The 27,497-nt window shown below is 31.3% G+C and overlaps 3 protein-coding genes across 12 annotated transcripts; 2 read left to right on the top strand and 1 right to left on the bottom strand.

Annotated features, from left to right (window-relative positions):
* Positions 1 to 96: 96 nt before the first annotated feature.
* Positions 97 to 6,413, top strand: LOC105259037 (protein bunched, class 2/F/G isoform). 3 transcript variants are annotated; one of them, XM_011270721.3, is made up of 5 exons: positions 97 to 2,124; positions 2,227 to 2,666; positions 2,925 to 2,976; positions 3,061 to 3,264; positions 6,244 to 6,413. In XM_011270721.3, the coding sequence occupies exons 1-4, from the start codon at positions 856 to 858 to the stop codon at positions 3,262 to 3,264; spliced, it is 1,965 nt and encodes a 654-aa protein (XP_011269023.1). In that variant the 5' UTR covers positions 97 to 855; the 3' UTR covers positions 6,244 to 6,413. The 3 variants fall into 3 exon arrangements, with proteins under 3 accessions (XP_011269023.1, XP_011269022.1, XP_011269021.1); XM_011270720.3 differs by lacking the exon at positions 6,244 to 6,413 and adding an exon at positions 3,467 to 3,490 and having other exon boundaries at positions 98 to 2,666; XM_011270719.3 differs by having other exon boundaries at positions 99 to 2,666.
* On the bottom strand, positions 4,615 to 20,539 carry LOC105259104 (E3 ubiquitin-protein ligase UBR5). Its single transcript, XM_025415375.1, has 37 exons — positions 20,478 to 20,539; positions 19,539 to 19,739; positions 18,799 to 19,120; positions 18,508 to 18,716; positions 17,857 to 18,023; positions 17,540 to 17,739; positions 17,196 to 17,464; positions 16,981 to 17,135; positions 16,580 to 16,849; positions 16,227 to 16,340; positions 15,944 to 16,119; positions 15,735 to 15,852; positions 15,434 to 15,588; positions 15,062 to 15,347; positions 14,691 to 14,825; positions 14,406 to 14,573; positions 14,175 to 14,307; positions 13,808 to 14,030; positions 13,491 to 13,729; positions 13,271 to 13,395; positions 12,837 to 13,069; positions 12,559 to 12,725; positions 12,038 to 12,372; positions 11,529 to 11,937; positions 10,783 to 11,128; positions 10,211 to 10,550; positions 9,788 to 10,020; positions 9,000 to 9,509; positions 8,691 to 8,867; positions 7,760 to 8,125; positions 7,485 to 7,670; positions 7,294 to 7,416; positions 6,996 to 7,205; positions 6,529 to 6,884; positions 6,192 to 6,398; positions 5,202 to 5,580; positions 4,615 to 5,045 (listed from the first exon to the last, which is right to left on the bottom strand). The coding sequence occupies exons 1-37, from the start codon at positions 20,537 to 20,539 to the stop codon at positions 4,833 to 4,835; spliced, it is 8,517 nt and encodes a 2,838-aa protein (XP_025271160.1). The 3' UTR covers positions 4,615 to 4,832.
* A 684-nt stretch (positions 20,540 to 21,223) lies between these two features.
* LOC105259038 (leucine-rich repeat flightless-interacting protein 2) lies at positions 21,224 to 26,886 on the top strand. Of its 8 annotated transcripts, none has more exons than XM_025415378.1 (9): positions 21,225 to 21,567; positions 22,412 to 22,570; positions 23,732 to 23,858; positions 24,042 to 24,181; positions 24,283 to 24,546; positions 24,671 to 24,815; positions 25,749 to 25,874; positions 26,030 to 26,247; positions 26,349 to 26,886. In XM_025415378.1, the coding sequence occupies exons 2-9, from the start codon at positions 22,487 to 22,489 to the stop codon at positions 26,457 to 26,459; spliced, it is 1,215 nt and encodes a 404-aa protein (XP_025271163.1). In that variant the 5' UTR covers positions 21,225 to 21,567; positions 22,412 to 22,486; the 3' UTR covers positions 26,460 to 26,886. The 8 variants fall into 8 exon arrangements, with proteins under 8 accessions (XP_025271165.1, XP_025271164.1, XP_025271163.1 ...); XM_025415377.1 differs by having other exon boundaries at positions 21,225 to 21,623; XM_025415376.1 differs by having other exon boundaries at positions 21,225 to 21,651.
* Positions 26,887 to 27,497: the final 611 nt, after the last annotated feature.

Here is a 27,497-nt window from a genome sequence, read left to right as displayed (position 1 = left end):
AGCATGCTATTATTAGAGCTATCAAATATACACAATATACAGAGATCTGTGGCTAGATTGACGTGATATCGACGTGTTATCGCTGGAAACAAGCAACAGGGCGATGTGAAAAGTCACGTTTGAAGTAAAATAAATCGCTCGTCTTTTTGAATCAACGCACATTTGACATTATTCCGCTTCCAATCGAACCTTTTCGCTCTCGAGAGCGAAGATAACGTGACGCGGAGCGCATTCTTGGTCGTTGGATGAGATTTTTGGAAATTTTCCTAGCGTGAAAACTGCGATTAAGATCGGCAGCCATTTTTAAACTGCCCGCTTAGCTTTAGCTGTATGTACGGTGTATAACGCGTGTACACATGTATAAAGAGGGAACATGGATAATGTTATCCATATACATATTTTGCTCTCGAGGTAGTAATTTCGAACGCGAACGAGCTCGAATGGGACTGCGTGATCGTCGAGGAAACGGAGAATAGGGCCAGGGCCAGGGCGCGAAGGTGACGTTTCGCGAGGAGACGAGCGGTTCGAGGGAGAAACTCGAGAGGCGATTTTTCGCGAACGGACGGTGTCGGAGCGAATACGCTTCTTTCCCGTAAAAATTAATATAATGCAACAGCGAGAACTGTCAACATTCTAAAAGCAGAGAGTATGCCTTCGAACCGTCGTCTCGTGTCCTGTACGGAAATCGGAGCATGTGGTGGTGCGAACGATTGAGAGGAAGCGCGAGAATCACCGCACGGATCTATAGCGTAGATCTCGTAGTAAACGAAGAGACATCCCCGAGAAGAGATCGCGATGAGAGACTGAACGGGACGATGTCGGTTCGTGTCTCTCGTATGTTAAGTTTCCATAATAATGGCAGATAATGTGCACAGAAAATCGCACAAACTGTCGGATGGTAGCAGCAGCAGCAGCAGGAAGGTGTCGAATCCGGTTCACCGCACGACCACGGAGACGATCCGTCTGGGCGAGATAGACAGGCTGCACCAGCCGGTTACCCTGATCGCCCCGGGGAACGTGCAAGCGGGAACGGGACAGTGCAATCGGAAAAAGACGTCGTCCTTTCAGATCACGAGCGTGACCGTAGGCTGCCGCATGAGCAATGACGCCGGCGAGGACTCGAACGACGACCTGGACGAGTCGCACACGGAGGACAATTCCGTGGAGCACTCGCGCATCACCGACCTCGACATCGAGACGCCGAGCTACTCCGAGGACACGTTCTCCAAGGAGGACGTGTTCTTCAACACGAGCCACGCCGCCCTCAGCACGGCACCGGTGATCCCCACCAGCTCCCAGTACGGCCTGGCCATTGTACCCTCCGAGGGTGGGAATGTCAGTAATTCGGTTAACGATAGCAATATCAATACTCTGGATATCACATCCGTCACTGACAACAACATAATCAATCTACTGTCGAGTAATGTTAAGCAGGACTCCGATCTGCGGGAGGTTCACTCTCACGGCAGGAACGAGAGATTCAAGGTAGTCAAGATCGAAAGTACCGAGCCTTTCAAGCGAGGACGATGGACCTGCATGGATTATTTGGATCATACGTCCGTCAATCAGCCTACAGCCATCGGTACTCCCAAGGTGTCGGATCCAAACGAGGTGTGCATATCTTACGGGGTGACCGACAGCGGGATTGTCGTACCGGAAGCTGCGAAGCAATCCGTAGTGACCGACGACAAAGGAATTAATATTGACACTAATGGACCGGTATCGTCTCACCAGGATAAAGTGCATTCGTCGATTGCCGTTTCGAGCAATCCTGCACAATCGGTTTCGAGTGCAAATTATGCGGTAAACAATTCGATATCTCCTAATGTACAGCATAATCCTACGCAGCAAACTCAAGCTACGGTGCAGCAGGCGCCTACGCAACAAATCCCGCAATATTTTCAATCTCAGACTCAACCGATAGTCACGCAGCAGCAACAGCAGCCTCCCCAAGGGGGTCAAGGATCTACGTTACCCTCCAATTTGCAGGCCACTCATCCTAACAATTTAGGGCAACCTCAGAGCATGCCTCAGGGTTCTATTCCTATTATAACTCAAACTAGTAATAGCACGGTGACATCGCAGCAAAATATACCTCATTCCAACGAGGAGACGTATGTTACGGTGAGCACGCAGAATCAATCCTTATCGGTTCAGAATATTTGTCAGCCGGTGCAGCAAACTTCGGTCCCGACATCTCAGACTCCAAACATTCTCGTTACGCAGCATCAATCAGACGCAGCTTCCTGTCAGCAGCCTTTGCAAACGCAAAAACCACAGATGACCCAAATTTCCGAGCCACTAACTGCCATACAGGGGATGCAGGGCATGCAAAACATTCATAAAGTTCCTCAGACGGCGCAGCAAACCTCGGTACAATCCCAAGTGATCGCATCCTCGACTCAGCAGATACCACAACCGCAAACATCTAGTAGTACTGCCCCGGTGCAAATTACGCAAGTGACGACTGGCTGTCAAAATGTCGTGAGTGGATTGCAGCAGGGAAACATTGCATTTCATCAATCTGATCCCGAACAAGAATCTATCTCTGGTATTGTTGCCAATGCCGCTACCATACAGTCGGCCGATGCAACTCTCCTGGAATCATCGTTAGCTGAAGTGACACAGGGCAGCGACGAGCATCGTACTCTCGAAGATAATGAAAGGTATTTCTTGTAACTAAATTAAAATCTTATAAATCTAAAAACGAACATAGTTAATAATTTATATATACGCATAACTTTAAAGTTTTGGATCACACTCCTTTTATATTATATATATACTTTATTTATACATTTCTACTATGTGCATACTTAAATATATATATATATATATATATATATATATATATATACATATATATATACATATATATATATATATATATATATATATATATATATATTAATGAATTTATATTACAGTATGTCGGGGACAAGCGCTGTGGCAATTGATAACAAGATTGAACAGGCTATGGTAAGAGACTGCCATAATCGAGCTATTTAATGCTTGCTAACTTAATACATGATAATGATTGTAAAATATTGTAATCTTTCTTAGGATCTGGTTAAAAGTCATTTAATGTTCGCGGTACGAGAAGAAGTGGAAGTACTAAAAGAAAAGATAGCTGAACTTATGGATCGTATCAATCAATTGGAAGCAGAAAATTCATTATTAAAAGCGCACGCAACTCCAGAAACGTTGGCGCAATTAAGCCAATCGACAGCAAAATTACCCCAAAACAGTTCAGGAAGTGGTCAATAGGTAACCATTGTACATAAGTTTCTATCTCTCTCGATACTTTGTCAAGTAAATAATTGATAATATAATTATTGTATATAACTCTTTACGAGATTTTTAGAAATTTATAAATAATGAGATTTATTATATTATATATAAATATATATTAGTATTAGACTTTTTTTTAAGTAAATTAAAGATAATGGATTATTTTTTACTATTTCAGTTTACCATATATAGGAAAAATATATTTAAAACTATACAAAAAAAACTTGAAAATTTTTTTCTTTTTTAAAATAATAAATCATTTCGAAACTATATATTGTTATAATTCTGAAAAAAGTGAAACATATACATGTGTATACCGAGACTAAGCAGTGTTAGAGTGACAGAGTTTACATTATTTTATATTAGAAACACGATTTCCAATGCTAAAAAATAATTGTTTAAAAAAGTAAACAATACAGCAGAATAGGCAGCTTGACATTCCTAGATTCCTTTTCTTATTGTTTTAATGGTTAGTTAATTCAAATTACGAATATTTTCAATTTTAAATACACATACATACGCGCGCGATGTGTATACACATACATACATACGCACATCATACACACACACACACACACACACACACACAGTGTAATTAGAAAGATAAACAAAGAGATTAATAATATTTTTGTGGTATTATACCATACAATTTACTTGTTGCATTCATTGTTAATAATTCTACAGTTTTTCTGTTGAAAGTGAAATATATATTAATTAAAAATTTTGCTGCTGAATGTTAAATCTTATATTTTATACTTTGATTCATACATAGTCTTTTAAGTTTCGCACATATGTATAATGTGTGTGTATGTGATATATATTATATACATATACATATATATATATATATATATATATATATACACACATACATATATATTTATATATATCATGTCATATATCACTTATTATTCAAGAAAGTTGCTATTGATATACATAAAAATCCTGTTTATCAAAAAAACTTTGTCATTATTTTATATTATATTTCAAAAATGCGTAATAAAAACATTTTTATCACAATGCGAAAATTTTTAGAGATTAATAATTTTTATGTGAAAGAAAAGAGTACATGAATAATGTAAAGATATAATTATAATTGTTTATGTGAAATAAGTTTATTAGACAATTATTAAATTTATGTGCTTCAAGTAGAATGTGAAATATATATATATATATATATATATATATATATATATATATATAAATTCATAAAATATAAGTAAATGAAGTCTCGTATAATTTTCGAGAAAATTCTATTTGTTCGCTATAAAGAGAGAGAGAGAGAGAGAGAGAGAGAAAGAGAGAGAGGGACTAAATAAAACTTTATATAATATAAAGCTCTCTCTCTTTATGAAGATAAAAACTACTTTTCAGGAACAGAAAAAAATCATATGCATAATTACACCTTATAAATTTATAAATGTTAAAAATTTTTTCTAGAAGGAAAAAATAACAACATATACAACTCCGGTCTTGTATCATTATCAACAATGTGACTTTGTTTTGTATACAACATTTTGTATACAAGTCACACAAGATTAAATTCATACAAATCCAAAATTTTTTGATTTAATAGCGAGAAGTAGTTTATGTCGTAACACATGACGAGAGCTGTACAGTGGAATATATAATCGGGAAATACACGTATTTGCGGTTGGTAGATGCGCATCGTCCGCCGGCCGGATTGTTACGGTCGGCATCGGTGTAAAGCCGTCTTCGCTAGCAGGTAGCGCGGGAGAACCGGTCCAAAAATATACCTATAATATATGAAAATAAATTATCATGTCGATATAATCATAAGTAATTATATTACATAAATATTTATATTAATTTGAAAGAAAAAATAATTATCAATTTATAAAAACTTATAAGTTTTTAAGTAGGGAAATAATTTAGCGCGCAGAAAGTCTTACCAAGTCTTGCCTTTCGACATGTGACATTTTCTCAACGATAGACCACAACCAACGTTTACATTTAACTAATCTCTCCGTTGATTCACCAGACTCGTTGTTAAATGACGTGTACGATATCAGAACTGATACATTAATATCTCCGACTCCGTTCAAAAGGAGTCTTAAATCCTCAGAAGTTAAACCATCGAGCGCTCCGTCGGGAAGGACATCGAAAACTCCATCGCGCATAGCTTGCAAAGCTTTTTCTTGTACCTTGATCATACGAACTTCAGCATATTTGCGTACATAATCATATACATTGTTTGCAGTTACTTCTATGTCACGGCCATTGGGCACAAGCTCAATTGAACCACCTCCTTCTTCGGGACATAAATCAATACTGAAATGCAAAATGACGTTTGAGATGATAGCTTCAAGTGCACGCACGCATGCACACATATATAAGCATACAATATCTTCTGTAAATATCAGAATGAGAATGCGTGAAATTTTTCGCTTTCATATTACATACAATAGATAGAAACAAACAAATCACTTTTTTTATCGAAATCGAAAATTACTTTTAACTTCGACAGAATTGATTTCTTGATCCCCCTCCCCTCCCCTCATCCCTTAGAGTGAGTTTCATGAATTGGCGTAACAAGATTCAAAATTGTTTACGGATTATCGGATCACGTTATATATATATATATATCAGTTGTTAGAAAAGTTTCAAGACTTATGAAACACATAATATTTATTAAATTAAATGAAAAATGATGAATATAGAGCGAAAAATTAACATTATTAAAGCTAAAAAAGCGTTTTTCGATTTTAATATAAATTTTTATAAATATAAATTTTATAAATATAAATTTTTTTATTTATTCACTTACTATAAATAAAAGCATTTCCTATAAACAAAAATAAATAAATCATTTACATTATCAAAAGCGAAAACAATAAATAAAAAATCAGATGCAAATAAATGAAGCAAATATAAAATTGTACCTGAATGTAAGATCTAATGCAGAGAATAAACTATTGCTGTCTTTCGTTTCAGCATCGATGACCAGTTGTCGCAGACTTTCATAAATAACAGAATCGAAAAATGCAAGATCGTGGAAACGTATAGGCCTTCCCAGGATATATTTAATTACATGACGATTTAAAAATAGTGGACAAAGCTCATTTTGTAAGAGGCACAATCCTATAAGTCTAAAAGCAGAAACAATAAATTTTAAATTTTAATTATTACACATTGTAAAACAAATTTTAATTATTATATGTGTACATATATGTCAAAATGAAAATGTAATCAATATGTAATCAAGCACTTGAAACTTACCTTCCTACATTCCTGAATGCATTTAATCGTTCGTAACTGCCTCTGCCTTGTCTTGGTGTATAAAAACCACGTTTACCGGGAGAATAAAAAAGCGGTGCATTGTCTTCGGTGTCATCTAAAATGCTATTTTCCAGTTTCTTCTTATTTGCTGCACAACGTTCGGTTAAGCTAAATACATCGAGATCCAACATTTCACTGGTCAAATCTTGAGTATGACTATGAATCAATTCAAATGCTTCTTCCACTTTTTGTCGGAGAGCATCCTCCGAAGCCAATAACATTAATAATTGCGCCGGTGATAATTCCAATAACATACCAGTTATCTTTTCAGCCAATGCTGGTCGTAAAGCATGTATCTATGTCAACAAACAAATAATAATTATAAAAAAAATCTATTAAATAGATTTGTTCATTACTGAACAAATATAAATTTTAATTATATTTTTAACAAGTGCACGATATAGAACCTTAGGATATAATCTGTCGCCGAGCTGTTGCTGATGCATGGTCAAGTGTTCATTATTAGGATGATTAATCGGCAAAGGATGAGTACTGGATGATGAGCTACCAGGAGTAGAGCTATTGTTTCCTTCGATTGCATTAGATGGGTGGAAAGAACGAGCATCGAAAGATAAAGTCCGACGTGTCTCACGGCATTTTCCAGAAGATCGTGTATTCTGAAACAAGATTGTAAACTAATATCGTATAATATATTCATACATACAATCTTATAATAAATTGAAAACTAGTCTTTTATAAACATACTTGTCGTCTGAGATCACGGTCACGATCTCTACTTTTCAGTTTCTGTAGAACGTTATATTGCGTATATTTTGATCCCACTTGTGCCGCTTCGAGATTTGGAAGTTTTTCGTTCGCAAGTAGTGCCTAAAAAAATAATAATATAAATCCTCTTATAATTAAAGATTGCTAATTTTATATTTCGTTTTACAAACTTCAGCAATCGCAGTATAAAAGCTTCGAGTAACACCGGCTCCTTCGCCAGGTTCATCCTTGAAAAAGACTTTAACTTGATTCACTGCCAAAGGCGGAGTGTTCGAAGCTCTTCTATTATATATATTATATTGCGTATTTAATTCCTTCATTGTTTGCACTAATAACTGTGTTCTATCTCGTTCCACCTGGCACGAATAATAATTTGATATTTGATAATTTATTATATACATATAGTTTATACGTCATACATTATTAACTTATGTCAACACATTACCTTGATGGTAATATCTTTTTGTTGCGAATTTCTAAGCTTTTCCATATCTCTACGGAATTTAGCTTCTTTCACGGGAAACCCTCCTAATTCGGATACAACAGATCCGGCTTCTAAACCTACATCTTCCATAAAAACTCGTCCAAACAAATCCAACGCTAACCGCCATCGTCCTAATAAGATATTATGCGAGATATTTGTCCCGATTGATGATACTGCTTTGGCGGAATCTACCGGACTCGTTTCAACGGTTTCATGAGCAGATATTTCATGATTTGTGGCAGCTGGGTCAACTTCTTCAGATACATTTTGGCTATCGATAGTTGGCACAACCAATATTTCAGGCGCACCGATTTTCGTGTTTGATTCCTTCGAAAAATAAATTAATAATATAATACACATATAAACACGCACACACAAGATCTCCTAGAATTGGTGCACCACCTGTTAATAATAAATTCTTGAGACTATTTGAAAACTTTTTTCTTCAGCAACAATATTGAGAGAGATCGTCACACATTTTTTGCAAATTTCTAATTTTTGCCATATATAACTTTGTATAACTAAAGCTTAAATTAAAATTCTATTAAAATAATTCCATTTGAAGAATATAGCTTTGTTATGTTAACTTTTAATTCTTCACGTCTAGGTATAAATTACGAAAAATCCTTCTTCATCAATCATTTATAACTAAGAAATTATTAATCTTGAATTATTGATATTGAAATTATTAATGATTGATTATTGATATCTTGAAATTTTCTCTGAAGAAAAATCGTCTCTAAATAATTCTAAAAATTCGTCATTAGCAAATGCGCCAATTTTGAAAATGTATATGTAGACATGTGTGTGTGTGTGTGTGTGTGTGTGTGTGTGTGAACATTTATATATAATATTTGATATATATAAACAAAATAATTATGATATCATTTACCGATACTGTTCCAGCTCTGACTATGACACTTCTATTATTTTTGCATATGTCTTTGTTTTTGATGCTCGTTGTTGCATCACTTTGATTATTTGTAGATACTATAATTGGTGCTCTATCAATTTGCTCTGCTACGAGAGAATGCCCTTCATTAGCATGATTACATGATTTTAATTTATCCTGAAATTTGTTGTATTAATTATTAATTTATATACTTTACCTCTTAATATTTCGCTTGTAAAAAACATTTTGTAAATCATCATGTATAAGAAAAGAGAAGCACTTTAATATTATTATAGGAAAATATTTTACCATATATTTGATAGAATTCAATTCACCAGTGGAATTTCTTCTTGATTCTGAATTAGAATTAGAAAGCGGTCCTTGTACAACTTGGCTAAATGTTGGAGTCAAGCTGTTATGACTATCGGTACCTTGTCGTGCAGAGAGACCTAGTCTTGTCGGCAAACCTTCCAAAGAATTTTGACTAGATCCATTTGCATTAGAACAAGTTGGTTGTCTCGGAATACCAAAGAGATCTTCGCGTCTTGAGTGTGGTTGTAATAAATGCGGCTGATCAGCCAATGGCAGCGCTTCACTTATTACAGTGTCAAATGGATCTAGAGGCGGACAACCAAGGCACAAGGTAGAATCTGATCTTTGTAAAAAAGGATGTTTTCTTCCTTTCGGTGTCGAATTGCCGTGATTTCCAGATCCACATATAGGTACTTGAAGTAAATCTGGATAATCTACAGAATCTGTTTCCATGGCAGTTGGTGCTGGCGAATTATATTCCTCACCTTCGTCATTATCATTTTCATCCTAGAAATAAGAGTTTTATATCAAGAATTTTTAAAAAATCGTTAAATAATTATATATGATAATTCATATATGATTTTCGAAATTCTTAGTATGCAAAAAATTTTTGTGTTTTCATTACTATAAATAGATATCGTTTTAACATCAAATCTAAGTTTAACAAAATTATACTATTTTTAACTTTCGTATGTTATTTACTATTATATCTATTTAAATATATATATATATATATATATATATATATATATATATATATTTTAAATAAAGCCATTCTCACATACCTGATTATTCCAACTGGAATAAGTCGATGATTCTTTCTGAGTCTCACCTCTAGAAGCGAGAGGTTCCGAAAGAGATCGCATATAATATACAAGTGCATCAAATACATAAGCGACATGTCTTAAAGCTGAGACGTCTAAAACTGGTAAACTATCTCTATGTTCGCTGTTGTGAGCACGCATTAAAGACAGGCAATATGATAAAAATTCGCGTCTTGCCAAGTGCGCCTCATTACCTAAAATATATTGCAAGATTTTTTTTTCTTTAGTTGTACAAAAACTTTCGATAGTTTATATGTGTGCAATTAAGTACATAAAGTACGTATTCTAGAGCATGATAAAATATAAACAGTCTGATAAAGTAATAAAAATATATAGCAAATGTAGAGAAAAATTAAGGTTTTATAGATAGATTATAAGGCAAACCTTCACGTTCTCTACTACTCCTCGGAGGCTCGCCAACTCCTGCAAAACCAACGGTAAGCCGTGTTGAAGCTTGAGGAGTGGAGATATTTGAGCTCGTGCTGATATTGCCGCGAGGATTCCGACCTGTATTTCCTTGTAAAGTAAGCGAAAGAGCGGCTGTGTTCAATAAACCGCTAAAATTACTACCCGACAAAGATGGACTATTATTAAGAGGATGTTCGGGATGAGTCGGATCCGCGCTACGTGTCAAAGATACTCCGAATCTCAACTGTGCCTCTGTAGCATCCATCACCGTAAGTAACCAATCCCAAGTAGGCTTCAAGTGCGCTTCTAAATATGACTGGAATGAAAGAAATGATTTGTTACTACTCTTACTTGACTTATAAAAGCTATTAAGTACAATATGATGCAATAAAACTGGAATAACTGGAACAGAATGTCTATTTAAATAGTGTAAGAAAAATTCTCTTTTTCCAGATAAAAATACTTTAAAGATTTATATTATATATATGCAACCTCCTATTCTAAAATAAGTTTTTTTATTGTATGTATTTTCGAATGCTTTTACATACCTGTAAATTTAGAGCGTCTTGAAAAGTAATCTCTATCAATCGTGGCAAGGTGGGCGCTAGATTCTTGTAATCTTGCATGATGACTAATAGATCGGCAATTTGCCGAATAACAATTCCGAATGCTCGTGCCAGGCAACTAGCAGTAGTCCCCATGGTTATAGGTTCTTGCGCAGTTGCAACGGCCGATGTGGCAGTTCGTCTTAAAGATGCGGGATCAATGAAAACCAAATTACTTCCACCTGTTACTCGTAAACCCGCTGTGCGCGTGTTCGATTCATGATTGCGTATCGCCCATTGCATATATACAGGTGCAAGATTATTACGATGTAAATGACCGGACGATCCACTGAAATAATACGAAAGCAGTTCCTCATATTTAAGATTCATCGAAATATTATTCGTTTGTTTCGAATGATGAATCATATCTTTAGAGTGTATCTATTCAATCTTATAAAAAAAGTCTCTGATTTTCAAAATACTTTTGTTCAAAATTTTAAGTAAAGGGAATATTTTAAAAATCTTTTGGCATACATTTTTAAAATAATTTTTATTGCATGTGGTTTTTAATATTTTTCACTTATACGAAGGAAAAGTGCAAAGTCTGTTCCTAAAAATTCTAGGTTTTTTTCTAGAAGTAGACACATCCTGAGCTCATTATATCAGCGGTAAAAGCGGTTTAGCTAAAGAATTTAATAAGATAAGGAAATAATAAAAAAGTAAACAATCAAAATAAGAACAAAATTTACCTTCTACGTTCTAATTGTTCATCACCAATTTGAAATTCTTCATTATCTTGTTCATCTGTTTCACCGGCTTCACTTTCGTCGTCCTCCTGTTGACTCGATTCTCCCGACTCATCTTCAGGAAACAATAATATCGATCCCATTCCACCGTCCGAACCAGCAGTGGCACCAGTTTGCACGCTACGTTGTGCGGATGCTGCATCCTGATTGCTATGATTGTCGTCTGAATCGGATTCAGTTTCTGCTTCCGCTAAAAGATCCAGTTCTGTATCCGATTCACCGTCTCCAGCTTGTTCCTCACCAACACCACCGGCATTTGAATCAACTTCACCAATTGGTTGACTAGCAGCAGTGCCAGAAACACCCGATTCCTCATGTTCGCTAATATCACCATCCATATCCATAGGTATTTCTACAAAAGCATAAGATATTAATGTGTAGTTAGGAACACGACATATATTATCTTATATGCAAAGGAATTTTTTATTAAAAACTGTTTTTTCTCCTTATACCTTCTCCACCTTCTGCTTCATCTACGGCAGAAACATCTCCTCTTGAAATTGCTATATTGTTATTTGCTTGTTGCGTTTGTAATGCTGCATCCAATGTCTGTGAACTAACACCACTGTGAGGTATTAGAGGTTCTATAGAAAATAATTCTTCCGAACCACTGAGTACTTCAATAGCTGAACTTGTTAATGTAAACGGTGCGGTTGGACGTGCCACACCTAATCTGACTGGCGCTATCAATGAATCTGCTGTTTCACATAATTCTTCTACAGCTAATTTGATCAGTACTTGAAAAACTTTTCGACACTTCATTAAAGGTTGTGAGGCTTGATTTGTGCTACAAACAATTAAACAATTTTTTTCAATATGATATTTATATATTTATATGTTATTATATTAATTAAATTAAAAAAGTAAAATCTTAATAAAAAGAATGTTTTGAAGAAAAAGAATTTATATATATCATATATATATATATATATATATGATAGAATAAAAAAGCATTAATATTAAAATATTTTACCTTCGTCTTTTGGTAGTGCTTGGTGCCATTTCTATAGTGAAAATAACAAATATACGTGCCACAGATCTTACAAATCGGCGCGCCACATTATTTGCTTCTTCTTGTCGTCCAGGCACAGACTCATCTTGCAATTCTCTAATTAAAGTAGTGAGCAATGTATCAAGCATCTGTCAATATTATAAAAATTTGTTAAGATTTCGTATAATTTATATAAATATAAAAGTAGTAATAATTCGCTAATTATTCGATTCTGCTATACATATTACTATTCCACTTACTTCGGCACTACACTTAACAAGTAAGGTATGCGTAAATTTGTCTAATAACGCGGTACCACTTTGCCGGCATAATTGTCCCTGGTCGCCAAATAATTGATTACCATTTTCAGAAACACCTGACATAATCATACATTGAACAGCTGGCCAATCATTTAACAATCTTTCAAGTGCTTTTCGACTAAACCGAGGAGGTTCCAAATCATGATCTGGCATATCTGAATCTGTACCTAAACCTATAGAAAGAATTACATATAATTAAATTCGCCAACTATATATATTATATACAAGGATAAAACAATTTAAAGATATATTGTTTGTTGGAAGATAAACCTTATATAAAATGAAAAAAATTATAATATAAGATATGTTAAATTTTTACTTAAAAAAATTATTATTATAAATATGCATATGATCAATAAAAGTTGCAAAAATACCGTCCGACGTCGGTGCTTTACGACTAGCCGAGGTTGATCGTTGTCTAGGTGCTGATCTAAATTGCCGTTGTTCAACTAGTTGCCTTCCAACTGTTTGCACCAGAAATAACAAAATACTTTCGCCTCTAATATCGGTGTAATATGAAAAATATATAAATTGATTATTTAAAAAAGAAATTAATGCTATAAAATGTATAAAATTTGCGAGATTAAATTTTACCGTGAATTAATTTTCGTGGCAAGATCAGTGCTGTTAACGAGACGACACAGCAAATCATATCTCGCGCCTTGATGACCGGCAATAAGAGCACGGCATTTACATTTTTCCCAACAATCGCAATATGCTGTGGGAGAAGTTATCTTAAGCTTGCAATCGTGACCTCTATGACAAACACGAGCGCATTCAGTGCAACAACACAAAGATCCTGTCAGACCGCAAGTTCTACATTCGAAAATGTCCTTAAAATAAAAAGAGAAATTTTCAATTTAATAAAGAATCTTCTGTATAATATTTTTTAAGCATAATATTTAAAATACTTGATTGATGTGTTCAGCTCCAGTCCAAGTGAAGCTGCATGTATCATTGCAACAAGTAACAAATAGCGGAGATAGATCTGGACTAGCATCAGCTGGCAGTATCATGGCTGAAGTATCTTTTGCATCTTTGCCTACTTTTTGTATAGTGTCCAATAAAATAAGAGCTGCATGATATGCACGAACCGAAACAGCGAGCATGAGAGGGGTTTGTCCTTGAGCATCCCTTTTTATATAAATAAAAAAAAAGTATAAAATATTTATATATAAGAGAAATATATATATATATATATATATATATATATATATATATATATATGAGTGTGTGTGTGTTTGTTATTTTAAAATTGTATTTAAATTTTAATCATACTTTGCTGTCAACAATTCCTTCAAGTGTGGTACTAGAATATTATTTTCGCACATATATTTTAATATAAGTAGTGCATTATGACGCCTTTCAACAGAATCTATAATATATGTATTATTAGATGTAGCCCCAATATCTAAAATAATAAGAGATTACAAAAATTTATTTTATAAGTGTTATAAATATCTCATGTAAATTTGTACTATTAATATAGATAAGCAAAAAATTACTTACTAGATTTATTCATCATAGATATGCTAGCAGCACCTATACTTAATAAACTATCCTCTTCTCCAGATGTGTTATCAAATGCTTCAGGTGGCCAACTTAATGTCGGAATTGGTTCTTCGATAGGCGCAGAAGTGTTGTCTACTGTATTTGATACTAATTCACGTTCAATAACTTTAATGAAACAAAAATTAAAATGTCAATCAAATGTATATTATAATATGAAAAACAATCACGATTCTTATTATTATACATAATCACTTAAAAAAATTGCTATATTAAATATATTACCTTGTTCAGTTTCTTTATTGGAAGTTGGTGCACACATGTTAACACAAGCGTGAAGTATATTTCGATTGCCGTCACAGCGTTCTTTTAATATTTGTTGGACTTGTGCATTTGCATTTGAATATGTCAAATTATTCTCTATAAAATAAAAAATTTCTCGCATATTACATATAGACATATATACATACATACATCTTTCTCTCTCTTTGTCTTTATAATGTATAATATATTATATTTATATTATTTATCATATACAATGTAGAAATTAAAATTACACTCACACACACGCACACATGCATTTTTATTACATCTATATTAAAAATCATCTATATAAAATCATCTATATAAAAAATCACATCTATCTATATACTTACTTAGATCTTGTTCCAAATTACAAAATACTTGCTTTACACTCTCATAATCACATCGCAATATACGTGGCATAAGTAAAAGGTTATCGAATGCTAATGCAATGACTGCAACCTGATTCTTTAAATTGGGCGAATTAGAGCAGCTAGAAATGGGAATAGTTGCTGCACCTATGCAATTTACTGGTACTAGATCCAGCCAATTTGGGTCGCGTATAGCATCAGCGCAATCTTTCACAATCGGGTAAATGGTGTTATTACCATCTCGTAAAATCATAGAACATTCAATATTCTGAAATGCAAAAATAGTTATTTTTTTCCAAAACTTATAGAATATTATCCACGTTATTATATTTACAAGGAATATTATTAACATACTTCTCCTGCATTTGTAAGATTAATATTTTGAGGTTGCAATCCCAAAAATGATGAAATATCAGATGGAATATAACGATCTTGAACATATCTTCCTGTACTTAAATTGTACACAACATAACTTAATTTGTTTCCACTTTTCAATATAGCATGAATACCTATAAGTATATGTTTTTTTTATTAATTTGTAATATTTTGTAATATAAATATGTATAATTTGTTAATTTTACTTTAACAGCAATAATAGTATGTACTAAAGTGTATGTGCTAAAGTGTATTACATATAAAAGATTAAAAAAAATACCTTGTCCATCAATGGATATAGTTAACAAACTATCATTTGAACTTTCCATTATGTTAACTCGTCTAGGTGTTCTTTGAAAACAATCCGGGGCTCGTGGATTTAATGATGATTTAATTACCTATAAAAGAACAAATGAATTTAAATATTCAGATATATATTTAAATATATAGATATATGTTTATAGATATATAAATAGGTATTATCATTACTTGTAATTCATCTTTACGTAAAAGTCTACAATCTGCTAATAATTTCATTGGCTCTTCCGCTGTAAGATCCTTAAAATCTGATGAACTAAAATCTTTTTCTTTAATTTCCTTTTCTTTTGAATCTCTTGAGAAGAATTTAACTGCTACATAGCAACCATCAACTTTGATAACTTTCCCTATTTAATATAAAATATGAATGTAATGAAATATATATTATATATTTTACATAAACTCTAATTTTCAGAGATAATATTTTGTCAATAACTATAAATGATAATCATACCAATAGGTACAGTTTTGACATCTTCGACAAAAACAACATCTTTCAATTGCCAATCCTCTTCGTCCTTTCTCTCGAATTCTCCTTCACTTCGAGGTGTTATACGCTTTTGCCGTTCTAAAAATTACAATAGTTTTATAAAATATTTTATTATTAGATATATTAAATACATTTTCTAGATATATTAAACACATTAGTAGACCCCTCTAGATATAAAATCCCCCATCTTCTCGCGTATCAACACAATATTCTTGATAAATGGCCAGATAATATAAACAGAGGTCTCCCCTTTAAAGTGTTACAATATTTAAAAACATTTCTTACAATTAAACAAATAATTTTTAATTGTATCTTACTGTGACTTGTTGTAATGCTGCCAGTATCACTACAAGTACTTGAAGCTGGTGATGGTGGAGGAGGCATATCAAGCCTATCAGCAGTTTCCTTATGATTTGGTTTGTTTACAACGGTTGTGCTTCCATTTCCATTAGATTCGCGTTTATCAGTGTTTGTATTAGATACATGTGTACCAGCAGGTAATATTTTAAATCTACAAGTAGCATCTACATTCCATGCTGCTGATAGCAACTGTCCTACTTTTGGTACACCATTAGCTATTGTAAATCCTGAAAAATATATTATATATTGTTTAAAATTGATATATATAATAATTGTTATATATATATATATATATATATATATATATATATATATAATACTATATCTGAATCATTTGTAATACGAGAAAAATATTAACCAATAGCTCCTGGTTGATAAACTGGACTATTTTTCATGCATACATGCGTTCCATAACTAATGTCGCTTGATAAAACAGTGGATGGTCTATGTTTGCGCGATTTTGCTTTGTATTTTTCCCACAATTTCTTACGTTGGGCAAATGGTAAAACACCCCTGAAAGAGAGACACATGAAAATCTCATAATCATAACTAAAAATAAAAAATCAAACTCACCACCAATACAATGTTCCACTTTCAAGTCTTGCAACAGTATACAAAGCACATGTATAAAGCGATACAATTTTATCTAATGTAAATTCAGTGAAAGCTTGTGCAGGATGCTCAAGGCGAGAAGCAACATGTCCTAAAAGTTCATCAAGCCAAGTCGCTACTTTTCCATTCTCTGTACTAACAGAGCATCGAATTGCTGTAGCAGATATATTGATTATTTTCTCTGTTGTCAATGCCAATGGAATAGTTTTTGGATGGTGCACACTTGGATTCTAAAAATCAATAATACATATTTTGTAGAGATATGTGAAAAAAAATATAATTGCATTATTAAAACATATAAGTACATCTGCATTTTTATACGGTTCTGATTCTGTCCATTTCCATTGATATAATTGTCCTGATGCAGAAACTGCAATTAGTTCACTATAAAGCGATGCAATTTGTACAAAACGGGGTACTGGATCGCTACTACGATCATGCCACCATTCTAATTCTTCAGATATCCATAGCGGGCTTTGCGAAGCCAATTCCTTTTTCTTATTATCTAAAATATCAATATATATAAATTGCAGCCTTATTCAACAAATTGTACACATACAAATATATATAGACTTCAGATATTTCATATAAAAATTTAAACAATTAATTTTTCATAAAATACCTGAATCCTTTTCCCATGAATCTTTAAGAGCAGTTTCCAACCAACGACGCGGACCATAATATTGACGTTCTCGCCATCTGCTAAAACTATCACGATCTCTGTCTCTTTCATGAGATGAACGTTCGCCTTCTCTGTCGTTCCCTAAGCGGCGTGAAGAGCTTCCACGACTGAAAATATAATATTTCCTTAAAATGCATGCAAAATGCATCCTATAATCAATAATACAAAATGATTCTCTGTGGAAAAATAAATCAAAAGTGTAATAAATTTCTTTTTTATAAGCTTTTGTTTTTGACAAAATTGATTTTCAAAATGGATGTTTTATACTTTTTTAAACTTGAATAATCTCTGGCAATCTTATATTATACATTAATGAATTTATCTCGACAATTATTAAAATATATGTAAAAATATATATGTGTGTGTGTGTGTGTGTGTGTGTGTACACGTATGTATGTATGTATATATGTATGTATGTATGTATATGTATAAATTTAAAATTAATTTCCTTTCACAAATTTTATATGAAAAAGTTTTATATTAAAAAATTTAATTCCATATTTTCATGTAAAATCATTATTTTTCCAGTTATACTATCAGTTATATTATGTGATACTCTATATGTGCTTATTAAGATAAAAAATTAATTACTGTCTTATTCCTGTGTATCCAAACATGTCTTCAGAAAACATGGAATCAGCATCAATTATAACTGAATGCTCATTGCTAAAACCGCTATCTAATAGTGATATAAGATCTTCGGGAACATAACTGTCTGCTGCATCTTCCGCATCATCGCCTTCTTCATCCTCTCGTGACAGAAGATTGTTTACCGCTAAGTTAACATCTAAATTTGTACGCTACAATATATAATAATTATTTTATTTAAAACTTATCTCTTTTGTGATCGTTTTTTTGTTTTTAATAATAATACTTATAAACCTGTAATTCTCTGATAATCAGATTACGACTTTTTCCTTGCAGTACTACTTGCGCCTGAGATATCAGATCTTCTGGTACAAATGGTGCTGGCACAGACGGGATAGGGCGTGAACTGCTACTGCTTCCTCCTCCCATAATCACTCCTGGTGGTCCTATACGACCACCAGCACCGCTTCCTCCGACGCTGCTACCTCCGCGAATCGCAGAGCTGTTACGCATTATCCGTGCACGTGAACGTGATATTCCTGTTCTACTACTACTGCTACTATTTCCATTTCCATTTGGTGTAGAATTAGAATTCCCAACATGATTTTTACTCGTACTACAATAAAAACACATATATACACATATAAATATATATATATATGTGTGTGTGTGTGTGTGTGTGTGTGTGTGTACAAGATATTTTTTCCAACAGTTCCGACAAATTTAAAAGATGATAGATCTTAATAAATTATCTTATTCAATTTAAGAAAATCTATCACTCTTTTGTTTGTCCTGATTGTCCAAAAATATCCTGTATATATGTAATATATGTAATTTTTAAAATTATATTCTACTTTCATGTTTAAATTATATATATTATTATATATTATATTATATATATTATTATATATTATATTATATATTATATTATATATTATATTATTATATATTACATATTATACATATTATATTATACATATTATATATATTATATATATTATATATATTACATATATTTTTCTTTCTTTACTTACTTTCTATTAGGTTCACTTTTACTCAAGTCCAATCTATCAGATAACACTGTAAATGCAACTCGACATATTCTATTATCTTCTGTAAGAAGAGCGATATGCGTTGGTCCTACTACAACACGCTTTATTGGTACTTTTAAGCCATTGAAAGCCGATGGTGTTACAAATCCATATCTATTGATTTTATCTGCTACTTCTTTCAGCCTAAAACAATAGAAGTATAAAATATATAGAGGTATAAAAAAAATGATAATTTTTTAAAACTAGATTACTTTCTAGATTAAATTAGATAATTTTAATTTGTATAATTAATATTAAAATAAAAATTTTTTTAATATATTTTAAGGTACACTAGCCTTTCTTTCATTTATGATAAAATAATATATTTTATAAGTACTATTAAATGTTCATATTAAAATAAAATGTTACTACTTTATTCATTTATTGTATAGGCTGTTAAATTATATAGGTATAATTTAAGGTATATTAAATAATTAATTTATATTCTTTAAAAATTATATTGCAACTTAGCTCCGTTAAAAAAATTTAATGCATATATTGAAACAATTATATTAAACAATATTATATTAAAGTTATATTTATAGAATGCCATGAAAGTATGATATTATTTAGTAATTAATGTGATTTGATTATATTAATATGATATCAATACATAATAATCATAATAATCATCATAATCATCATATTAACATATATTAATATGATAAGAATATATAATGTACATGTTCGTACAGGTACACACACGTAGATATGCAAAATGAAAAACGAATAGTTGTGAAGGCGCCTATCGTGACATATTGCAATGTAAAAGGATCTTTCTCGAAAGATCGCAAGGAATGCACACCGAAAGCATACGTATGTGCATAGAGTAAAGGCTACGCTAATGGAAAACCGATAACGGATACGGAACATTTCTCTCACCTGTCAATAAGTTGGTCGTCCGTTCCTGGTAAAGGATGAACGACGAAGTGAATCGAAGTCATAATTGACTCTCAATTCATACATACGCCACACGAACGTCGAATTGTCCTTTTACTGTACACAAAATTTTACTCAACGACAGCAGAATGATGTCCAGCCATGTTTTTGCTCTATTGTTACGTGTTCATAAACGCAGATATGGCACAATACGCTTGGGGCGCGTTCCTAAAAGTATCCTTCGTCCTCGGCAAGAACCATGGACACGGTATATATAGTAAGGTGACTCCCTGTCGATATTTTTGATGTCGCGCGTGTCGAGGAAGAACTGTCAACTGTCAACTGTCATGTGCACAGCTGATAGGTAACCAATCATAGATGTCTTCTGTCTCATTTATTCTTGCCTTCGCAATTTTATCTCTCTTTCTAACTTGTTACATATACGCTGCACAGGACAAGGATATTAAACGAGATGACATTATACAGGGTAAGACATTTGAAATATATGTTGCTTTCGAATACAAGAGAATTTTAAAAAATTTGACATATTTAAGTGACATAAAAATCGATGAGATGTAATCTATTATGCATATTTACCAATATTTTATTCCAAATAATCCTGTAGATAATATCTAGCCTTTGTTTCGCTCTATTTATTCTGCCCAAATTGAAAATGGCCGCCCTTGCTTCACTTTTATCCTCAAAGTTCGCGGGTCTAGTATGACATGCGAGGTTCGTGGCCTCCGCACAGCATCATGGGTAACGGTAGGGAGGAGAGGAGATGATGTCTTAACCTTCTTATATATAACTTTTAGACAGATGTAGGCGCGGCGAGAGACGAGGAGTGAGTGTAATGCTTTTGCGTGTCTCGCATCATGCTCGCCTCATCTCGCGGCGATTATACGTGATATCGTCTAACGAAGCGAGCAGACTCGCCGAGTTCCGCCGATAAAGTTCCACGACATACAGATGGTTATCGCGACCGAGTTATCCGATTTCCATCCGTTATATTTATAGAGCGCACCCGGTTTATTTTCTGCATGTCATTCGGCCCCGAAAAATACACATCCACTGGCTCTGACATGTCCTAATCGTAAGTGCACGTCTATGATGGGTGAACAACAAAGCGATGAAATATAGCTATATATTGTAAGATTATACGTATATTATAATTATGGTGGGTATATATGTGTGTGCGTGTGTATGTGTATTACGTGTGCGTGTGTAGTGTGCCGAGTAATAATGTGTCGTAAAATATTAAATTTTTGCTTTTTATTTTAAGCGTATTCGATTATACCTTCTTTCGCTTTAATTTTGTGGTCTTAAGCGTTAATCATCATCATCATCATCATTATCATCGTGTGTTACGCATTGAAATGCAAGGTGTGACCGAGAAATTAAAAAAAATCCAAAATGGAATGTAGCAAAATTCCGCCTAGTGGAATAAAAAGTGCCGTAATAATTTTTATGGGTTTTCTTTTTATATATTTTACGTGAAAAATTATTGCTACAATTGATTTTTCATGCTTTATGCATTATACATTCATTCTGTTCACATATGCAGGGACACACACACACACACACACACACACACACACACAGCACTCATCACACACACACACACACAGCACTCATCACACATATGAAAAAATAGATTTATCTAATGGCCTTTGAAGAATAAGATATATAAATTTTTTTTCAATTATCAATTTGTTATCAAGAATTTATTAAAAAGAGCTTGTAAAATATTGAATAAAATATAAAGATGTGCAAATTGAAATTATATATTCTAAATACTTGAAAATAAAAAGCAAATGGTTATAATGAAAAATATTATATTGAAAGAAATTATTAAATTTTACATGTAAAGTTAACTTGTAATGACATTGATAATTAGCTCATTTATAAAATTGTTCAGCTTATTATTTATTTATTAGTGTGTTGTTGCACATCGATTCACCTAACTAGAATCATTACAATTGAAACACAAGTTGTAAGGAAGGAAACTCAAAATGGAATCGGCTATAACTGGGCGAAGGAGGACTGCCACACGGCATTCTGCGGAAGATCAAGCACTTGATCAAATAGCTAAAGAGGTATGACTTTGATAAAAATATATATAACTTTGTAAAATGTAATATGCATGAATATGCAAGATTGTATTAAGGTATAATAAGGTATTAGTCTAAATAATTCAAGTATTAAAAGTAATACAGTTAATTTAGTTATCTTTTTGTTTTGTACATACCTATATATAAAACATACACATTATAACACAAACACACACATATATATATCCATGCATCATAAAAATAAAAATTTTGAATTCTTGCCGTTCTTTATCTGCAATACTTTTTCTGTATTAATTTATATTAGAAATAATGAAATAAGTATACAAAAAACATATAAATAATAGAAATAATAAAATTCTTCAATATGTCATGTTTTTCATATTTTAATAATTTGCAAAATATTAATGTATTAACAGCAGAGTTAAGCATATCCTACTTACTATTAGCTTAAAATAATAATTGTGTGTAAGTGCATATATATATATATATATATATTTTTTTTTTTTTTTATTTTTTATTTTTATTTATTTATTAGCAGCAGATGTTCCTTATATTTCTATATCTTTAAATATAATATTAATTATATTTATATACTTTTTTGAGAAAACAATATTGTTAAAAGAGGCTTATATTGAGTATAGAAATATATACATACATATGTATATTGAGTACATAGATAAATAAATTGATTAAGCAAATTATTATAGAAATATTTTATAACACTATCAAGTATTTGCAAATAAATTTTTTTGACATTTGTTTTAAATAATATTATATGCTAGTTCTGCTCTTTTTATTAATTTGCATATTCTTTTGGATAAATCACTATTTATATAAAAATTAATATTTATATATTATTATTAATGTAATATATAAAATTACTATTTATATATTACATTAAATTAAAGAAATTGATATTTTTTTAATAGATTTGATACAAATTATACAATATGCCAAACATTAGGTTTGATTTATAAAAATTATGCATGGGTTTATATTTTCCCCCCAATAAAGATAAATAACTAATCATCTTAATACAAAAAACTCATAACCATTTTGTTGTATTTGTACTCTAACTGAATTAAGGAGCTTTATAATGTGGTGATGATAATATGATGTTAATAATAAATCAAATGTAAACGTATATTTTTGGTAACAGGCTGGATTTTCCATACATACTTTCAGGCAGAAGCAAGACTTGCTGCTAGGAGACAGGCAAGAGCGGAAGCCAGAGAAATACGAATGCGTGAATTAGAGAGACAACAAAAAGAGGCAGAGGAAAATGCCGATAGGGTTTATGATATGTGTACAGGTAGTTTAAAAAATAAATTTTACATTAGTGTCATATTTCCAATTTTTTATAACTTTATAATAATAAATTATTTATAGAGTTACTATCTTTACACATCCATACATATATACACACATATTTACATATTTTTTATATAATACCTTTATCTTATTTAGATATTTATTAACATATATCTAATTGTAGTTGATGTGAATAGAAGTATGAGAGTAACTCCAGATCCAGTACGTACATCACGGCTTCTTACAAATTCCAACAATTTCCAATCAAGTCGCAGATCTTCAGAAGATTCATTAGAAGATGCAGGATTAAGTAGAGATATTAGGGTATGCTAATAAGCCCTATTATATAAATCTTAATAGTATTAATTATAATATTATTAATAATATTATTAATAATAATAATAATAATATAATTTTTTATATAGCTGGAATTAAAAGAATTTGAAGAAAAATTCAGAAAGGCAATGATAGCTAATGCTCAATTAGACAACGAAAAATCATCTTATGTCTATCAAGTTGATTTATTAAAAGATAAATTAGAAGAATTAGAGGAAACAATTGTACAAGTACGTAGAGAACTGAGGGAAAAGAATCGAGATTTCGAACAATCAAAACGAGTTAATCAGAAATTAAAAGAAGATTTAGGTATTTGCAAGGCACAATTATTAGAAAGAGATACACTTATACAAGTAAGTATATTATTAAATATTATTGTAATAACACATATAACATTGTTTATGAAAAAACTTTTTGTATGTATATAATATTTTTATCTCATCACACACGTCAAATGTTATATAAACTATAATTTAGGAGAATGGCTTAATTATCATTGACAATGAAGGAAGCGAAGATGAAGATAATGAAAATATTGAAAATAGGTCATATTGTAAAAAGAGGGTACTAGTCAGTACAGAAGCTGCAGAATTATTGGAAACTGCTGGTAAAGGTTCTCTGGGTATGTCAAATCATGCATTATTTAATATAAATTGTTAAATGACATTATTAAATAATATGTAAATACTAAGTATAATATAGTAATTTTCTCAACTAGCTTTCTCAGATTAGATCAGATAAAAAATAGCCAAATGAAATATTAATTTATACCATCACTTCGAAATATTAATTTATATGCTAGAAAATATATTTATACACACACACACATACATTTCTCTTAGTAATCTTCTGTCCTTGTGATAGAATTAATTTTCAACCTTTATTTAAAAGATAAAAATTTTTACTTAAAACTTAAAATTATCCAAATTATATTTTATAGAACTGAAAATTATCCAAATTATATCTGATTATGAAATATATGCGAATTATATTTGATATCATTTTAATCGAAAAATCTCATTAATGCATTAGAATTATTTTTAAAAAAAGATAAATTGAAGATAAAAATTTCAATTTTTTATTATATTAAAATCGTAACTAAAATACATTTTTTTTTTAAATTAGAAATTGTGTTTTTGTATCTACAATACATACAATTCATTCAAGTTTTAAAATCGCTACATTTTTGTCATTGCAAAATTTAAATAATCATTAATAGAAAATAAAATTTATAAAATCATTTTTATTCTTGAAAAATCATTACACAAAATTGCTAAAGATAATTTAAATTGATTATTGATTATCCATTGACTAGAGAGGACTTAATTAAAGATCAAAATTTATTTTCCAAGGAGACAAATTTTTTTTCATGTAGATTTTTATCCTGACAGAACATAGTATTTGAATAGAAGAAATAAAAAAGTACTGAATATTTATTAATATATTAGTGCTTTTGTATTTAATTATTCAATATAATATAATATCAATTTTTACAAATTTTAATTTACATTTACATTTTTAATATTCATATCTATAATTTTGTTTATAATTTTAGATGTCCGATTAAGAAAGTTTGCTTTTGAAAAAAAGGAATTGCAAGATGAAATTCGACATTTGAGATTGGAACTGGAAGAAACTAGAAATCGCATGAGATCCGAGAGATCATCTGGTTCAGTATTAGGTTAATGTTTGCATATATTTATTTTAAATAAATTATATATAATTATTTATATAATTTTTCTATGGATTATAATATTATTTTATTTATATCAATGTGTGTGTGTGTGTGTGTGTGTGTGTGTGTGTGTGTGTGTGTGTGTGTGTATCTTGTTGTAGCAGGTTGCTTGTCCGAAAACGAAGATATTCAGCGTGAGGCAAATAAATTGTTAGCAGATTATAAATTTAAATTACAAAAAGCAGAACAAGATATGTCCACGCTACAAGCAACAGTAGCTAGATTGGAAAGTCAAGTAATTCGTTATAAATCAGCTGCAGAAGCATCTGAAAAAGCAGAAGATGAATTAAAAGTGGAAAAAAGAAAATTGCAAAGAGAAGTATGAATATTGATTTTTCTTATGAATAAAAAGATCTGTACATATATCAAAGAAAATTATATAGATATACACATGAGTCAATTTAAAATTTTTATTTTCAGGTAAGAGAAACACAAGCCCGTGTAGAAGAATTGGAGACAGCAAATTCTCATCTACAAAGGCGATTAGATAAACTTAAAAATGCAAAATCGGCACTTTTAAAGGAACTTTGACAAAATGATGTTTGCAGAGATGTACAATGAATGTGTCATTTACTTATATCTTGATTACTGTGTGCCGATGTTGCCTCAATAATAATACTACTTAACATTTTGAACGTAGTTACAAAGGCGAAGATGATGTATTATCGTTATAACATTTCATATTGTAGTGGACGTCATTCGGATATAGATCCATAGAAAATTGCTGTGGAAAAGATTTCTTTTTACATTTATCAAGTTTTTGATACCAACTTTGTTACTCTTGCATTATAAGAATAATCTTGCTTTAGTAAAATAACAAGATACTTTTTAATGCAATTTGTATGTTAAAATTTTCTACAAATTTACAAGAAGTTATGAAGCTGATTCAGAACTTTTATAAATGGCAAATAAATAGTGTATTCGTTCCTGTTTTGTTGCAATAAATTCATGAAAATTATTTAAAGTTACTAATATGTATATGTGTATATATCTTTTTAAGTATAAAATATTTATATGATGAGTACAATGACCAGTAATGCAAAATACTTTTTGTCATATTAAATTTAATGCAGAATAGAATATTTCAATGGGATCTTTTATATGTATATATATGTTTGTGATAGAAATATACTATACATTTAGAATAAGAGTATAAAATTCTAATTTCTAAACTAATATTGTAATTTGTATATTAAATCGAATTACATCTTTAAATTTCAAATGTACTATTTTTACAAATTTGTATATATTCTTAGATCACTAAAATCATATAGTAAAATGTATGTAATGCAAGGGCAGCCATTTCTATGTGGGCAGAATTTCTTATATTGGGTGTCACAGAATTCGAAAACCGTGTCTTTGATAAAATGATGAACGTATATTGTAAAGAATGTAAAGATAAATAGTTAAAAATATCAAGTACATACAAGGAATTACGCGCCATTTATATATATATAATATAAAAATTACTTAAGAAAAATTTCTAATTTTAATTTTGAAAACAAATCTCGGTAAAAATACTGCCAGCGACAGTGGCAATGGCATAGCTTGTTTTTCCGGATAGGTGTT

The sequence above is a fragment of the Camponotus floridanus genome, unplaced genomic scaffold (assembly GCF_003227725.1).
Source record: "Camponotus floridanus strain SB8 unplaced genomic scaffold, Cflo_v7.5 scaffold12, whole genome shotgun sequence".
NCBI lineage: Eukaryota > Metazoa > Arthropoda > Insecta > Hymenoptera > Formicidae > Camponotus > Camponotus floridanus.
The sequence above is the reverse complement of the archived record's forward strand: the minus strand, read 5'-3'. Positions and strand labels throughout refer to the sequence as shown.

Bases quoted from the DNA above. Each gene is read 5' to 3' on its own strand.
- LOC105259037 (XM_011270719.3), top strand. From the start codon at position 856: ATGGCAGATAATGTGCACAGAAAATCGCACAAACTGTCGGATGGTAGC. The intron at 2,667-2,924 runs GTATTTCTTGTA...TTTATATTACAG, and splicing joins ACTCTCGAAGATAATGAAAG to TATGTCGGGGACAAGCGCTG. The intron at 2,977-3,060 runs GTAAGAGACTGC...AATCTTTCTTAG, and splicing joins ACAAGATTGAACAGGCTATG to GATCTGGTTAAAAGTCATTT.
- LOC105259104 (XM_025415375.1), bottom strand. From the start codon at position 20,539: ATGACTTCGATTCACTTCGTCGTTCATCCTTTACCAGGAACGGACGAC. The intron at 11,129-11,528 runs GTAAATTTTGTT...GTATTATTTCAG, and splicing joins GAACAATTAGAACGTAGAAG to TGGATCGTCCGGTCATTTAC. The intron at 7,206-7,293 runs GTATGTTTATAA...ATCTTGTTTCAG, and splicing joins ACCGTGATCTCAGACGACAA to AATACACGATCTTCTGGAAA.
- LOC105259038 (XM_025415378.1), top strand. From the start codon at position 22,487: ATGGAATCGGCTATAACTGGGCGAAGGAGGACTGCCACACGGCATTCT. The intron at 24,547-24,670 runs GTAAGTATATTA...ACTATAATTTAG, and splicing joins AAAGAGATACACTTATACAA to GAGAATGGCTTAATTATCAT. The intron at 24,816-25,748 runs GTATGTCAAATC...TTATAATTTTAG, and splicing joins TGCTGGTAAAGGTTCTCTGG to ATGTCCGATTAAGAAAGTTT.